Source organism: Scyliorhinus canicula, chromosome 21 (genome assembly GCF_902713615.1).
Source record: "Scyliorhinus canicula chromosome 21, sScyCan1.1, whole genome shotgun sequence".
NCBI lineage: Eukaryota > Metazoa > Chordata > Chondrichthyes > Carcharhiniformes > Scyliorhinidae > Scyliorhinus > Scyliorhinus canicula.
The window spans coordinates 54,629,060-54,647,024 of NC_052166.1; the positions used below are offsets into that span (position 1 = coordinate 54,629,060).

The window sequence follows — 17,965 nt, forward strand, 5'->3', positions numbered from 1 at the left end:
TTGCAAGGTCTAAAGCCACATTGTGTCTCAGTGGATTTCCTCAGATGCAGGAAGTAGGCAATTTAGGAAAATGCATGATAGAGTTTTCCCTACTATGGACAAGACTGGAAAAGATCTTGATATTTTTACACAGCGTGACTTATCTCCGATCTTGAAGGCCGAATGCAGTACAATGTGATAATTGTACCTAACTTCCGAAAGACAGTGTCACGGTGTCGGCATTGGAAAAAGGTTTTTAATGAATAGCATAAATACAATAGGCCAGGAAACCTAAAACATTTCAAAGATACAGGAATGCAATGGGAAAATAACTGAAATTTGACCCCACAATTCCAGGGACCTCAACTTGAAAGCCAATTCTTTAAAATTGAGCAGAAAGGAACTTTCAGTTTGGTTTGCTGAATGAAAAGGCTAAATAAGACGAGAAGCATTTCACTGTCCATTTTCATCCATAATTAGTTCTCAAAAGAGGATGTAATATGACTTTGAAGTGCTCATATTTACCTAAGCTTCACTCTGTTCTGGTTTCTGTGATTGCACTTTCTCGAAATTAATTGTAACCTTTGTGGCAGATAAAATCTGAAAAAGGAGTCAATGAAGCTAAAGCGCAGGAATTGAAGAACGAAATATTGCGGCTCCAGGAGCAACTGACAAACATGCACGAGTTGCAGGCGCTCACTGATGAACAGCTGCAGGAGGCTGATGCAGATAGAGATAAACTTTTAACAGAACTTGAAGATAAAGAAAACAAGGTATGTAATATAAGTTTTATTTAAATAATGACCATAACAAATTGGTAAAAATCTATTCCTTAGACTGCATCCCATTTAATTAGCTTAGCCTTAACTTGTTTCAACCCAAAGATCACTTAGTAGTGCTCAAAATAATAGTGTGTTTTTCTGTTATCCTTCCTCAAAGATTTGCAACTCTAATGTGTAATGGTGTTCATTTTTTTTTTTACATAATTTGCTCTACTTGTCCTAATTTGGAAATTAACAGAACAATAATTAGAACACCAATAGAGCATTTAACATAGAGAAACAATTCCAGATGCTTTACAGAGGCATAATTGGACAAAAATGGGTATCCTGCCAAAGAAGGAGATAGTTGGAGGAATACCTAAATGCAGAACACATCTGGAAGAGAATTCTGTGGTTAACTGTTAAAGGCTGCAGTGTGGTCGAGAAGGAAGAATTCACCATGATCACAATCAACAGTATGTTGTTTCTTAGTTTGATTAGAATTGTTTCAGTGCTACAGCATGATTGAAAGCCTAATTGGAGAGATTCAAACACGGACTCAAAGATTGGCAAATTTGAAAAGCAAGAATATTGTCATGGACTTTTGAAAAGAGATTGGGCAGTAGTTTGCAAGGTCAGAGGTTTGAAATTGTTTTGTGTGGGGGTGGAGAGCGGTGTGTGCGTGGCGGTGATGACAACGCTATTGAAGAGAGTGAACTATTCAATTAACATAGAAGACGGGAAGGATTCAAAATGTTTTATTGGGCATAAGGTCAAGGGAGCAGGAGCATTTGACCTAATGAACACAGTGAGATCAAAGAGCACATTAGACAAGATAGGAAATAAACTAGGTCAGGGTTTAGAGCTAATGCAGACAAAGTTAATTCCAGGACCAATGTAGAAGGAAATACAGTTGGAAGGGTGTAGGGGAAAGAGATGTGAAAAGGAATACAAGAAGTTGGTCCTAAAGATTGTCAATCCGATCAAGACCATGGATGTAAAGTGCCACGTGAGATGGCAGATTATATGGGGAGGCCATGAATATTATTAGTGAACCTACATTGAAGAAGCTTAGGCTAGTGAAATCAGAGGAAAGGAAGCAAGGTAAATTGAGGAAGAAATTAAAATCACAAAGGATGAAGAGTTCAGTGCTGAAGCTAAAGGCGGAAAGATGAGATGTTAGTTTGGAGAGAGAAACTGAGTGGAGTATACAGAATGTCAATTTGAATGGAAAGGTAAGAAGAATGGAAAGGCACTGAAGAGAAGATGCTAGAGAATGGTGGTAAGGGCCATACCAGCGTTGATTTCTGTGGCAGTGGTGGGGAAAATTGTAAATAGGTAGAGAGATTCCAGTAAAGCCCAAACTGTTGCTACCCACACACCGAGTTTGCTGATTTACCGGTCTTTGCTCTTGGCGAACACTCAGCTTCCTGGGTGCAAAGACCAGGAAGAAATTGCACGTATGATGGGATCATACTTTTCCAGAAACACACTATCTGTCCGGCTACAGCTGTTCCCTGGGTTCGGGCAGCCCTCTGACTGTCCTCTGGAATCCCTGCGTTCACCTGATGTGCTGCAACATGTGTGAAGTACGCATTAGAAGTAGGATCAGGAGCCACTTCACTCAAGTGATCCGCCACGGTGATAGTCAAGAGATTTTCACAGTAACTTTATTGAAGCCTACTTGTGACAATGAGCTATTATTATTATTAATATTATTATTATTGGCCTTTGTGATGGTGGAGGGTGCAGCTGACAGCAGTGATGAGAAGTCAGTGTCTTCCCCCAAGTGGTGCTCCAGGGTGTGCTGGGGATGCGGTTGGTGGACAGCGTCCCCAGATGGCCCGACCTCAGCTGTTAGTGATCCTGCAAGACAAAAAACATGGTGAGACCTTGTGATGGAGTGGTCTGTGGGAGAGGGGTGACTCACCTGCTATATGGACACCAGCATTGCATTAGGCTCTCACTTGTTTGCTGCGTGCCGATCTCCACATCAGCTACTGTCCTTTCCTCGGCCTTGCCCACAACTGCATTGCCCTCTCCTCGGCAGGGGGTTTGTTTGCTCAAGTCTGGGATACGCCCTCCGGTCTTACGTTGCTCTCATCTGTTATGGGCCAGCTTGTCCAAGGGTCACAGAAAGACATGGTGAAACGCACGGGGGCGAGTTCTCCAGCAGGTCTGCAGCTGGTTGTATGTGTGTTCCCAGCCAAAGAGGACAATACAGGTGTTGGGGTTTGGTGGAGGTGGGTTGGAAGGCAGGTTAGGTGTGGTTGGCCTTTAGGAGATTTGAGTGATGATGTGAAGAGTAGGGACCGGAATGGTGACTCACCCGAGCACCTCCGAGGAACACTGCGTTCCAGTTCTCCTCATCAGGCTGGCAGCACTGACCGTCTCGGCCACCGTATCCCAGGTCCTATTGACAACAGCTGGCTTCCCCACGCTGGGGAAGAGGGTGTCCCTTCTCCCACTACGTCCAGAATCCTGTCTAGCTCACTTCCCAGAAAGCAGGGGCAGATCTCCTTGGCAGATCTTCTTGGCTGGAGTGAGAGTGTATGGTGAGTGGATCACTTGTAAGAAGCTCCAGTCAGGCTCTCCAGCACTTAATTCCGGCCCCAGTGAATCAGGCACCAGCGGGAAAGGGAATTGCTCTCATTCATGTGGGCAGAGTTACTAGCTGATTTGCATGTCCTGAATCACTTAACAAATAGCACCACCAACGGGAACGCAAATCCCACGCTATTCAGTCCTGGCGGCAACAGTTAGTCTCCCAAACGGAAAATCCCAACCCAAAATCCCATTTAATTTTTCTGCTTGTTTACTAAGAAGACTTGAATGCATTTTTTGTTCTCTCTTTAGTGTGTGTATGTATTTGGAGGGGATGTTGGACACAAGTTGATTTTTCTCCGTGATCATTGACTTTATACTGTTCTCTCTTCTCTCTATCACAAGACATTAATGTAACCTGATGTTTACATTTTATGTTTCGGTATGGAAAATCTTAATAAACATAACATTTTAAAAAATACATTTTATAGGTTTTAAATAAATTCTACTAGGGAAAGTAAGGCCAGTTAGCTCAGTTGGCCAGAGCGTGGTACTTATTAACATCGTGTTCCATCCCCATATCGGCTAAGGTGTAGTTCTTGGGCCTGTCTTGTCTACTTTTCCCCAATGTGATATCATGGCATCAAGGAAATAGAGACATGTGGAGAGCCATCATTAGCAATTAGCTGCATGAAGAGGGAGACATTGGGGAAATTTTGATTTAACTTCGTTTGAATACTAATTGCAGAGTAAAATAGAGGATCGAAGAGTGCATTTAAAGCTGCGTGGTCTTGAGAAAGATGTGAAAGACTTGAAGGCAACAATTGCTGCTTATGAGAAAATGTCTGCAAATGAACTCCTCACTGCTAAAGACCACATGAAATTTCTTCAGGGAACTGTTCAAAAACTTAATTATGAAAGAACGGAGGTAATCTATTTGTTGAAGGCAGAATATTCTGTGCATCCAGAGTGCATGTTTTCAAGTTTATCAAATTCCGTATAACGAAACATGCCAAAAATGTAAGTTTTTTTTGTTCTCCCTCTAACTTTACTTTAGGAAATGGAATTAGCAGAAAAATTTCGGGCTGAGGCGACTCGGGCAGCTCGAGACCTTGCAAAGGCAGAAGCTGAAATTGATATGCTACAAAACTTGTTGAAGGAAAAAGAAAGCCAGGTGATTTTAAAAATTTATAGCAGGTCACTGCTTAATTTGTTGTTGATAGAAAAAAGGCCCCACTCCATTTAATCTTTCCTGAGCGCTATAATCTCTCATGTTACAAAAGTCATCACTGTCAATGCAGGATAGAATTCGCAAAGAGACAAACCTTTCTGTTGGGTTCAGTTTGTTGTATGCAAATTCTCCAATTCTAACCCCCTGTAAAAGGAGTTTACAAAAGCCATCACTGTCAGTCCAGGATAGAAATTCTGAACAGACAATTCTAATTTCTCTGGAACATTTTTTTCTCTCGTGGTTCCCCCAAAGCTGTAAAAACACTGCGGACACATCAGAAGTCTTGGACTAGTAATCCAGAGACCCAGGGTAATGCTCATTGGGGACACATGGCAGATGGTGAAATTTGAATTTGATAAAAATCTGGAATTAAAAGTTTAATGATGACCATGAAACCGTTGTAGATTATCATAAAAGCACCCATCTGGTTCATTAATATCCTTCAGGGAAGGAAATCTGCCATCCGTACACATTTCTGGCCTACGTGTGACTCTAGATCCCCACAGCACTGCGGTTGACTCTTAATATACCCTTTGAAATGGCCTAGCAAATGACTCGAGTCAAGGGAAGTTAGTGATGGGCAATAAATGCTGGCCCAGTCAGCAACACCCACAACCCATTAAAGAGTAAAAAATTGTACATGTTTTGTTTGCAGTCCACAAGATGGAGGTCTTCTGGCATTTTGGGGTAGATGTAGAGATCATGGGTGAAACTTTCCGTTTGGGAGACCAGAGCGCAAATGAGGAAGCAATTCCCAATCCTTCGCTATGCAAATTTATGCATTGCAAGGGATTCCCACTATCGAGCCGCCATTGAGCTGTCGTTCTGATCGTGAGATCCTGCGACTGAAAACCGCTCCTCCCCCGCATCGCAATTCAGCCCCCCCCCCTCACCTTCCCACTGTGTAATTCAGACCCCCCCTAATTTCTGCCCCCTCCCCACAGATACCCCCTAAAGAGAGCCCCCTCAGACCCACCAAAAACAAGGCCCCTGTCAGGAAGTCTGCCAGAAAATAGGTCCCTGTCAGGAAACCTGCCAGAAAAGAGGCCCCTATCAGGAAGCCCCCCCAGAAAAGAAGCCCCTGTCTGGAATCCCACCAGTATAGAGAGACCCCTATCAGGAAAGCACCCAAGAAGTGACGCCGCTCTCTGACTGCTGCCTAGCTTCCTGAGAGGGGTGTCTCTTCTGGGGGGCAGGGGCCTCCTGAAGGGGTCTCTCTTCTGAAGAGCCTTCCGACAGGGGTCTCTTTCCTGGGGGGTCTTTTAATTTAGGGGGCCTCTTTATTTAGGGGGTCTCTGGATGCTGGATGGTCTCTTTAGGGGATTTCTGGAGGGCCCCTTTATTTAGCCGTCTCTGGGGTGGCCCCTTTATTTATGGGGGGGGAGGGGGGCGTGGTGATAGGGGGCTACTGGTAGGGGTGGTGGGCAGGTGTGCATTTTGGTGGCGGGGAGGAAGAGGATGGCCCTCGGATAGACTTTGGGGGCAGCTCCTTTAAAGAGTTACCACCTTTGCCCACTGAGAGGTTCACCATATCAGGACCACGCTTGTCAATTGCAATAATAATTCTCGCCCTCTTGATTCCTGGTCCAGAGGACCAGAGAATGGGGGCCCAGACAATATGGTGCCCAGTCCTCTAAGTGGATTTAAATGGGTCTTAATGACCGCCAGCGGGGCCAAAACATTGGAAACGGAATGGCGCCAATCCTGTTTTTTTCACTAACGTGGGATTCTCTGCCTGACTGGGAACTGTGCTACCAGTGGCACGACGCAGATAATTTCGCCCAATGTTTCCACTTGCAAGGGAATCCAAAACTATGGATCATAAATATATTATAGCGACAAATAAATCCAACAAAGAAGTGAGGAGAAACTTTTATCCAGAGACGATTAGAAGGTGGAACATGCCATCATACGGGCTGGTTGAAGCGAGTAGCATAGATGCAATAAAGGGAAGAGAAATTAATAACAGATGATTTTTGTTTTTGTGGGGGTGGACGGTTTCTTAAATTTAAAACACCTATTATTATTTTTTTTGCAATTAACAGCAATTTAGGGTTGCCAATCCACCTAACCTGCACATCTTGGGTTGTAGAGGTGAAACCCACACAGACATGGGAAAATAAAAGATGATGTTGTAAACTTTGGCATAGACCAGCTGGACTGAATTGCCTATCGTAATGCTATAATTTCAATGTCATATTTGTCGAAGATTTCTTTTTTTCAAATTTGTTTGTGGGATTTGGGCATCTCTGGTCAGGCCAGAATTTATTGCCCATCCTTAATTGCCCTTGAGAAGGTGGTGCTGAGCTGCCTTCTTGAAATGCACTTGCAGTGCTGTTGGACAGGAAGATTCCAGGGCCGGGATTCTCCCCTACCCCGCGGGGCGTGAACCACTCCGGCGTCGGGCCGCCCCAAAGGTGCGGAATTCTCCGCACCTTTAGGGGCCAAGCCCTCACATTGAGGGGCTAGGCCCACCCGGAGTGGTTCCCACTCCGCCGCTGGCGTGAACGACCTTTGGCGCCACACCAGCCGGGACCAAAGGACTTAGCCGGCTGGCGTAAGTCCGCGCATGCGCCGGAGCGTCAGCGGCTGCTGACGTCACACCGGCGCATGCGCAGGGGAGGGGGTCTGACCCCAGGGGGTGCCCCCACGGCACAGGCCCGCCCGCCGATCGGTGGGCCCTGCTCGCGGGCCAGGCAACCGTGGGGGCACCCCCTGGGGTCAGATCGCCCCCCCCCCCCCCCACCCACCCCAGGATCCCGGAGCCCGTCCGCACCGCCAATCCAGGTCAGGTAGGTGGTTTAAACCACGGCGATGGGAGAGGCCTGTCAGCGGCGGGACTTCGGCCCATCGCAGGCCGGAGAATCGCCGCGGGAGGGGGGCCCGCCGACCGGCGCAGCGCAATTCCCTCCCCCACCGAATCTCGGGGGGCGGAGAATTCGGGACACAGCGGGGGCGGGATTGACGCCGGCCCCGGGCGATTCTCTGGATTTTGACCCCGTGACGGTAAAGGAATGTAAGTCCAATTAGAATAGTGTGTAACTTGAAGGGGAATTTGCAGATGATGATAATTGCACCCGCTTGTGCCCTTGTTCTTCTAGGTGGTATAAGTCTGGGTTTGGAAGGTTCTCTTGAAAGACGCTGCAGTGTGCCTTGTAGATGATGTACACTGTTGGGGAATGCAGTAACCCCAAACGGGGTGCATTCTTATACATACGGTCATACTATCTAGTATTGTAACAAACATTTATATTTTGTGTGCCCTTGCAGAGTCTATTAAATTCAGGTTATAGTTGTACTGTGTATTCTTGACCATTGGAAACTGCACTCAGTCTGCACAATGCCTTTTACCACCTAAACAGCCAACTTGATCTAATCTTTCCAAACTGGATTTCAATATATGCACTAGAGATGAACAAAACAATATCGCACACTTGCATGTTTTCTGTTCTTATAACCATAAAGGATTGTCTTTTTTGTTTACATTCATGAAAGGAAAGATTTTATGAAATTTATTGTATTGTTATGAAGCAACATTTTAACTCTTCTGTTTAGAAAAACTACTTCTACAACTGCAAAATCAATGTCCTTTTGTTCCAAATCTGTGTTCTTTGTGTGCATTGATTAGTAATTGGATATTTGTATGCCATGATTATAATACAATACTCTCAGTAAAGGAATGCAAGTCCAGTTAGAATGTTGTGTGACTCGAAGAAGAACTTGCAGATGCCAATTGCAACTAACTCATGACTAATTAGTGTTTCACGGATTTTGTCTGCCTTTTAGATTCTGAGTGGAATTCAAACATATGATTGTGGAGCAAATACCATAAATGGCCAACAGCTAGAAATTGATAGATTAAACCGAGCTCTAAATCAACAACGGGCAGAACTGAAGCACCTTCAAGATCATCTGGATCAAACCAGAGAAGGTTTCTTTTGATCTTTAATTTTTGCATCTACCTATATCTGTCTCTATCTCGATTGATTTGGTGAACGTATCTAATAGGGTAAAACTTTGCAAAGTGTCTACTATTACGAATGGCACAAAGGCAAGAATTTCTCAGTTGTCACTTTAAGTTTTTCTTTTACTCAGGAAAGACCTGAGGGACTGCATTGCTGACCAGTGGTAACTTATAACCTGTTAAAGAAATAGAAATAAAGAATCATACTTTAACTGCTCTAAGGTCATCGTCAATCTTTTTCCTGTGAGACTTCCTGTAATTATTTTTACAGTTCAGGTTTCAAGCGAGTTAAGTTGCTAACTGCAATTTCTAGCCATCATGCGTCAGTTTTGCACAACTCTTATCAATTTAATTTTAGAGGGGTTGATTTCCCAGTTGTCAACTGGTGGATCAGCATCGATTGTAGGAAGTACCCACTTTACATTTCCACAACTAAATGGGCTAATCCACAACGTGCGAATTATCCCTGGGGAGTAAATTGAAAAATGTATGCCAAAGTCTGATTCTATCATTAGGATGCATTTAAGATTGCTGTGTATTTATTTAATGTGCTTCAATTAAAATTTATGCAAAAGGCGCAGCATTGTCCAGTGAAACTATAAAGCAACTCATCTAGTCCAAAGTCTTCACCTGTACAGTGTTCACGGAATCACAAAATGACTGTTGCTTAGTTATACTGCAAAAAGAAGAGTAATTTACTATATCCATTGATGATGCAAGTTCCTGCTGTCTCAATGGTCTGATAACGTCTTCTTGAACCACTAAACATCACCCCTATAAGTCAGGCATGGTATTAAGGACATAGAAATAGTTTGATATATAATGGATCGTTGTGGAGTTTCACTACAATTTTATATAGGTCTGTTATTAAATTAACCTTATTTAATGTTGATAAACTGGAAAGAATTGTGCTTTCTTCTGTCAAAATATATTGCAATTCCATAATTTATTCAATGTTATTTTTAATATTGTTGTTGATTAATCATTTGACTGCACTACAATGTGTCAAATTATTATCCGTTGGGAATTCAATACAGTTTATTTTTAAATACAAAAATCACCAGTATCCAAAATCACACAACTTCTGCAGCCAGAAGGTTTTTAATTCACTGGGTCAAAATCCTGGAACTCCATCCCTAACAGCACTGTGGACTGCAGCAATTAGAAAAGTCTGCTTACCACCGCTTTCTGATGGGCAATAAATGCTGGCTTTGGTGCATTTATTCCAAGAACAAATTTTTAAAAATTCAGCTAATATAGTAGCATAGGTGTTACATAGAAACATACATAGAAAATAGGAGCAGGAGGAGGCCATTCGACCTCTCGAGCCCCCATTATGATCACGTCTGATCATCAATTTCAATACCATGAATTACTCCTTCCCCCAAACGCTATATCTAACTCCTCCTTGAAATTACACACAGTTTGCCCTCAACTACTTTCTATGGTAGTTCATTCCAGAGATCCATCACTCTTTGGGTGAAGAAAAGTTTCCATGCCTCCGTCCTAAAACGTTTATCCCTTATCTTCAAACTAGTCTGGGATCCCCCATCATTGGGAACATTCTTTCTGAATCTATCCTATCTAATCCTATTAGAATTTTATAAGTATATATGAGAACCCCTCTCACTCTTCTAAATTCCAATGAATGTAATCCTAACCGACTTAGTCTCTCGTATGATAGCTCCAACATACCAGGAATCAGCATTTTTAACGCCGGTGTGGGGACATAGCCCCATTTTTGGAGAACCCAGCCCGGTATTTATGATCTGATAACATCAGTTTAATCTCAACTCAATAATTGAGGAATTTAAATTTGGTTAATTAAATAAATCTGGACTAAAGAGATAGGATCAGTAATAGTGATCATAAAACTTGCGGATAATCATAAAAACTCACCTAATTCACTAAGCACCATTGGGGGAGTAAATTTGTCATGCACATCTGGTCTGGCCTCTGTGTGATTCCAGATCCACAGCAATGTGCCTGACTCTTAACATTTTAAGTTAATTAGGAATGGGCAGTAAATTCTGACTTATACATATATCCTGCATTTAAAAAAGGAAGCTGTTTACTAGTATTATTTCACTTTCAGGTAATTTAAGTGAGATGGAAGATTTGATTCATGAAATCACTGCTCTCAGAAATGCCCTTGGCGATCATAGTGACTACATTACCAGTATGACTGATCCATTTAAAAGAAGAGGATACTGGTACTTTGTGCCATCACCAAATGTAAGAAATCTACTAATCTATCCATGCTTTCTCCTCGTCAACGGTGAACTTTTCATGATATTAGTATATATTGTATTAATGAGTTGGAAGGATTCAATTTCTAATTAAATTTGCTATTGGCAGAATGGGCCCTATTGATTTTAAGGGCCTAGACCTTCTCTGTTCCACTATATATCGCATCTGTGATGAAAAGTATTTCCTTCTCCCCTGCTGAGTTAGTGCAATCAAGCAGTGTTTTAAAAACTTTGTTTAAAAAATGATTTAAAAAGAATGCCTGACTATTTTTTAAGAGTGGTAACTTGGTTAAGTTTGATGAGGACAACTGAAAATGGGTTTATCAAAAAATAAGCATTTACAACTTCCGGTGGCGGCTATGAAGGCGAAAGTCTCACATTTGGTGGCTCCCGCTCTGGTCGGACTTTTGGACCTATTCCCCCGATTTTCTACCGGACTTGAATTGTAAAACTGATGACAGAGGCAATTGTGTACTGAATTCCCACATTGGTGCATGGAGAGAAGGATTAGAAGTGCTCGTAAAGGCAGAAACAGAAAGATAAAGAAGGCTTGGGCTGAAGCTGCAGCAGGTGACAGCTTGGCGGAGGACCGGACCTCTGGATTGTTGACCCAGCGGTCAACGGAGCAGCTGATGCAAGTTATTCAGGAAGGCTTTGCTAAGCAGAAACGGGACTGCTTGGACCCGATAAAGTCAATTGAGCGGCTGGAGCTTAGATTGGACGCCGAAGATTGGGCGATCCAGAAAGTAGAGAAGACGCTGGCTGAGCAGGAGGAACATGAAACTGCGGTGGAGTTGGAGGTGGGGATGCTGATAGACCAGCAGAATAGCTTCCTGGAGAAGGTGGAGGGCCTAGAGAATAGGTCCCGCCGGCAGAACGTGAGAATCATTGGGCTCCCGGAGGGGTCCGAAGGAGTGGACGCTGGGGCATACATAGCGGGTATGTTGAGAGGCTGCTGGGGGAGGGGACATTCTCCCGACCCTTGGGAGGTGGACAGGGCTCACAGAGCGCTCGTGAGGAAGCGGTGAATGGGAGACCCCCACCCCCCCTCCGAGCGCAATGGTGGTGAGATTCCACAGGTACCTGGATAAGGAGCGCATTCTACAGTGAGACAAGTAGACACGGAGCTGTAAGTGGGACAACAGTATCCTGTGGGTATACCAAGACCTGAGTGTGGAGGTGGCCAGGAGAAGAGCAGGCTTCAACCAGATTAGGTCGATCCTTTTTAAGAAAAAGGTGAAGTTCGGAATGTTGGATCCGGCTCGTCTCTGGGTCACGCTCGAGGAACAGCACTTTTATTTCGAGTCTCCTGAGGACGCGCTGGACTTCGTGAAAAGGAAGGGACTGGTGGTGGACTGAGAACTTTTGAACTTTGCTGTAGCGTTCTTGTTTTGTTTTTTTTTTTGTTTTTCTGTTCTTTTTTTTAAAAAGTTTCTCGTTTTTCGATTTGTGGAAGCTGTTTGTAATGCCTTTTGCATTGATTTGGGACCAGCAGTAGAGCTGAATGAGTTACGGTTTTCATTTGCACTGTTGGGGGATGGAGGTATGCTTGTTTAGATCTTGGGCAATTGTGTGGGGATTGTTTGATGTTGGAGTATGTTTGTATAAGCGGGTGGGGGGGGGGGGGGGGAACAATGGGGGGGGGGGGAACAATGGGTGGGAGACTATCCGGCACCAGGGATGGGGGCCACCAAGCTAGCTGGGCGGGCTAGCTCACGGAAGTGCAGTGGGGGTCTGCATATGTTTGGTATATTAAAGGGGTTGGGTTACAGAGTGTTGTTACTGGAGGGGGGGGGTAAATGTTCTGCTGACGAGGGAGAGACTTGGGCTAAAGGACTGAGAGGAGGTTGGGGGCGGAGGCTGCCTGGGGACGGACCGGTGGAGGTGCGGAGCATGGGCTGGAGGCGGGCCCAAGAAAGGGGATGGCTAGGGCAGCACGGTGGCGCAGTGGTTAGTGCTGCTGCCTCACGGCGCTGAGGTCCTAGGTTTGATCCTGGCTCTGGGTCACTGTCCGTGTGGAGTTTGCACATTCTCCCCGTGTTTGCGTGGGTTTCGCTCCCACAACCCAAAAGATGTGCAGGGTAGGTGAATTGGCCATGCTAAATTGCCCTTTAATTGGAAAAATGAATTGGGTACTCTAAATTTATTTTTAAAAAGGGGATGGCTGATCGGTGGAAGGGGGGGGCAGGGCAATGAGCCCGCCAATTAGGCTGATCACCTGGAAAGTTCGACGGTAAATGGGCCGGTCAAGAGGGCACGTGTGTTCGCGCATCTTGGGGGACTGAAGGCAGGTGTGGTAATGTTGCAGGAGACGCACCTTAGAGTAACTAACCAGATTAGATTGAGGAAAGGCTGGGTCAGTCAGGTCTTTCACTCGGGACTAGACTCAAAGACTAGAGGGGTTTCGATCCTGATCAATAAGCGGGTGGTGTTTGAAACGGGTAGAATAGACTTGGATGTGGGAGGTTGGTACATTATGGTCAGTGGGAAACTGGAGGGGGTGCAGGTGGTATTAGTAAATGTGTATGCGCCAAATTGGGATGATGTGGAGTTTATAAAGAGGATGCTGGGGAAGATACCGGACCTGGACTCGCACAGGTTAGTCATGAGAGGGGATTTCAACACAGTTATTGACCCTGGCTTGTACTGGTCAAGCTCGAAAACGGGCAGGGTGCCAGCAATGGCAAAGGAACTAAGAGGGTTCATGAAGCAAATGTGTGTGTGTGTGTGTGTGGGGCGGGTGGTGGGTAGGGGGGGGCATGGATCCATGGAGATTTGGGCAGCCGAGGGTGAAGGAGTTCTCCTTCTACTCACACATGCATAAAGTGTACTCCCAGATTGATTTCTTTATTTTGAGTAGGGCCTCACTGGCAGGGGTGGTGGACACGGGGTACTCGGTGATCACAATCTCAGACCATGCTCCGCACTGGGTTGATCTGCAGGTTAGTAAAGACAGTAACCAGCGCCCACAATGGAGGTTAGATGCGGGACTTTTGGCTGACGAAAGGGCGTGCTAGCGGCTGAGGAAATGTATTCAGAACTACCTGCAGGTCAACGACACGGGGGAAATTTCAGCAGCGGTGGTCTGGAAAGCACTGAAGGCGGTGGTCAGAGGGGAGCTGATCTCGATACGGGCCCATAGGAAGAAGGTGGACAGGAAAGAGACGGACCGACTAGTAAAGGAGATACTACAGATCGATAGGAGGTATGCGGAGACCCCAGAGGCAGGGCTTTTAAGGGAACGACGGAGGCTACAGGCGGAGTTTGGTTTGTTAACTACAGGGAGGGCAGTGGAGTAGCTGAGAAAGGCATGGGGGGGCGATCAATGAGCATGGAGAGAAGGCCAGCAGAATGCTTGCACAGCAGCTTAGAAAGAGGGAGGCAGCCAGGGAGATGGGAAAAGCAAATGACGGAGATGGGAACTTGGTTGGAGATTCAGCAGGGGTGAATAAGGCATTTAGGGATTTCTACAGTAGGCTGTACAGGTTGGACCCCCCTACGGGGCCGGAGGGGGATGAGGCACTTCTTGGAGGGGCTGATTTTCCCAAAGGTGGACGAGGATCTGGTAGAAGGCCCCCGATCGGATTGGAACAGATAGTGGAGGATCTGAAGGCCATGCAGTCGGGTAAAACCCCGGAGCCGGATGGGTACCCAGTGGAGTTTTATAAAAAAGTTCTCTGGGATGTTGGGGCCAGTGTTGATGAGGATGTTCAATGAAGCAAGGGAAAGAGGGGTGCTGCCGACAATGTCACAGGCCACGATTTCGCTGATTCTGAAGCGGGCAGCCGAGGGTGAAGGAGTTCTCCTTCTACTCACACGTGCATAAAGTGTACTCCCGGATTGATTTCTTTATTTTGAGCAGGACCTTACTGGCAGGGGTGGTGGACACTGGGTACTCGGCAATCACAATCTCACCATACACCGCACTGGGTTGACCTGCAGGTTAGTAAAGACAGTAACCAGCGCCCACAATGGAGGTTAGATGTGGGACTTTTGGCTGACGAAGAGGTGTGCGAGCAGCTGAGGAAATGTATTCAGAACTACCTGCAGGTCAACGACACGGGGGAAATTTCAGCAGCGGTGGTCTGGGAAGCACTGAAGGCGGTGGTCAGAGGGGAGCTGATGTTGATACGGGTGGGTCCCACAAGCCGATATCCCTGTTGAATGTGGATGTCAAATTGCTGGCCAAAAATTTGTCCTCCAGGATTGAGGATTGTGTTCCTGACGTTATTGAGTGGACCAGACGGGGTTTATTACGGGTCGGCAGTTGGTGGCCAACGTAAGACGGTTGTTAAACGTGATCATGATGCTCCCGGAAGGTGGGGGGGTGAAGGTAATGATCGCAATGGATGCTATCGATCGGGTAGAATGGCATTATCTGTGGGAGGTACTGGGACGGTTCGGATTTGGCAGGGCTTTATTGACTGGGTCAGGTTGCTGTATCAGGCTCCTGTGGCAAGCGTGCGGCCGAATAGGACAACATTGGGCTATTTTAGACTGTACCGGGGGACGAGACGGATGCCCCCTCTCCCCACTGTTGTTCGCGCTAGTTATAGAGCCGTTGGCAATTGCTCCGAGAACAATTGGGGACGAGACAGGGTTGCCCCCTCACCCCACTGTATTGTTTGCGCAAGTTATAGAGCCGTTGGCAATTGCTCCGAGAGCCTCAAGGGGCTGGTCCGGGGGGTGGAGCACAGAGTCTCGCTCTATGCGGACGACCTGCTTCTGTATGTATCGGACCAATCGAGGGGATGGAAGAAATCATGAGGATTCTAGGGGAATTTGGCTGGATTTCTGGATATAAGCTCACTATGGGGAAAAGTGAGATGTTTGCGGTCCAGGTGAGGGGGACAGGAGAGGCGATTGGGGGAGCTGCCGTTTAGATTAATGGGGGAAGCTTTAGGTACCTAGGCATTCAAGTGGCGCGGGAATGGGACCGGCTGCATAAATTAAATCTGGCCTGACTAGTAGACCAAACGAAGGACGATTTTCGGAGATGGGACGCACTTCCGTTGTCACTGGCTGGGAGGGTGCAGACGGTGAAGATGACGGTCCTCCCGAGATTCCTGTTTGTATCTCAGTGTCTCCCCATCTTTATTCCGCGGTCCTTTTTTAAACGGATCAACAAAGTGATCACTGGCTTCATTTGGGCGGGCAAGACCCCGCGACTAAGGAAGGTAATGCTTGAGCGGAGTCAGGGAGAGGGCGCTGCCAAATTTTAGTAACTATTACTGGGCGGCGAATGAGAATGCACTGAGTCCAGAGGTGGCGATTTTCGGGGTGTCGGAAGACCCGGGAATCCAGGAGGAGAAAGAGGCAGACGTTCTAGCCTTTGCTTCCCTGGTAGCCCGGAGACGGATACTATTAACTTGGAGGGACTCAAAGCCCCCGAAGTCGGAGACCTGGCTATCGGACCTGGCTAGATTTCTCTGTTTGCAAAAAAATCAAGTTCACCTTGAGAGGGTCACTGTTAGGGTTCGCCCGGAGGTGGCAACTTTGTCGACTTTGTGGAAAATTAATCATCAGCAGAAGAGCAGGGGGGGGGGGGCTTTGGCTTAGAGTAGGGGGTTAATAAAGGTGGGACCTGTAAGGAAGGGAGATGGCTTTTGCACTATGTTTATAGTTTTGTGTACATTGTTTATTTTGTTTGTTGTTACAAAACCAAAAATACCTCAATAAAATGTTTATTAAAAACAAAAGCATTTACTGGCTGGCGCAGTGGCTAGCACTGATGACTCACGGCGCTGAGGACCTGGGTTCAATCATGGTTCTGTGTCACTGTCCATGTGGAGTGTGCATATTCTCCCTGTTTCTGTGTGGGTCTCACCTCAATAACCTAAAGATGTGCAGGGTAGGTGGATTGGCCACACTAAATGCCTCTTAAATCTAAAATAAAATAAGCATTTAAATCCATGTCAATCCATTTCCAATAAATAACTCAATTTGAAATGATTGAAAATAGCTGGGTCACTGTCTGTGCGGAGTCTGCACATCCTCCCCGTGTGTGCGTGGGTTTCCTCCGGGTGCTCCGGTTTCCTCCCACAGTCCAAAGATGTGCGGGTTAGGTGGATTGGCCATGATGAATTGCCCTTAGTGTCCAAAATTGCCCTTAGTGTTGGGTGGGGTTACTGAGTTATGGGGATAGGGTGGAGGTGTTGACCTTGGGTAGGGGGTAGGGTGCTCTTTCCAAGAGCCGGTGCAGACTCGATGGGCCGAATGGCCTCCTTCTGCACTGTAAATTCTATGTCTATGTAAACAATAAATGCCCAAACACAAACTTGCAAGCACAATTTCAGCTCTTCAGCCATACCAAGCAGAACACTACTGCTTCAAAGGTATACCTTTGCCCCAACTCCCCACAGCTTGAAGTTACCAACATTCGGTTGGCTTTTAGAATCTTCAGTGCTTCTTTTCTGGTCTTTTTAACCACTAGAGCTTCTCCTGAGCCCATTTAAGATGCTCCCTATAGCCTTTTCTCTAATTGCAGCCTGTCTCTTATCTGACCCCTATCTTCTTTCTTTACTTGGAACTTCCTTTTTGGACTTCACCCTGTTTGCTCACCCTTTTTCAGAACCTCTGACTGAGTACATGATCTATGTAGTTCACTTCTTTTTAAATCGTCAAAGAATTTGTTGTTAAAAGGACAGGAGGAATTTGCAAAACTCAGGATAGATCGTACACTGGAACTGAAGTTTACAAGATGCCTCTGGGCACTTTTTGGTTGCTTGGGGGACAAGAATATCCATCTATTTCAGATTGCACCATAGCCGTACTTCCTACCATTTCCCACAACCTACCTGTGAGAGTTGGCATTCTAAACATTGACTAATGTGGAAAAAAACAAGGAGGGAACATCTGTCAGTGGAGCAAAATCTGCAAGTTTCCCTGTCGCCAATTCTTCCCCAGGTCACGTAATTCTGCTCACAGAGACAGACCGAGGTATCACACTTCTGCTGCAAATAAGATGCTGGCCAGAGTGTTTCCTTCATTTGTGTTTTGCTCGGATTCATATGGTTTTAATTTAGAAATTTTAATGGGTGAGAAGAAACTTAACCATTTTGAATACGTGGCAAATTTGAGATTTGAAATTTGAGATCAGAAAATATATTATGTTTCTGGAACCCACCTCTTCATTCACCTGAGGAAAGAGCAGTGCTCCGAAAGCTAGTGATTCGAAACAAACCTGTTGGACTTTAACCTGGTGTTGTAAGACTTCTTACGGTGCTCATCCCAGTCC

General features: G+C 45.8%; 1 protein-coding gene across 5 annotated transcripts in view; it reads left to right on the forward strand.

Annotated features, from left to right (window-relative positions):
* cntrl (centriolin) overlaps positions 1-17,965 on the forward strand; it is a 178,763-nt gene that overhangs the window by 98,442 nt on the left and 62,356 nt on the right. For all 5 annotated transcript variants that reach the window (XM_038781660.1, XM_038781659.1, XM_038781661.1 and 2 more), the window contains 5 exons: positions 573-752; positions 4,033-4,212; positions 4,342-4,458; positions 8,302-8,446; positions 10,575-10,714. In XM_038781660.1, the coding sequence (XP_038637588.1) occupies positions 573-752; positions 4,033-4,212; positions 4,342-4,458; positions 8,302-8,446; positions 10,575-10,714 (762 nt within the window). The remainder of the gene's footprint in view (positions 1-572; positions 753-4,032; positions 4,213-4,341; positions 4,459-8,301; positions 8,447-10,574; positions 10,715-17,965) is intronic.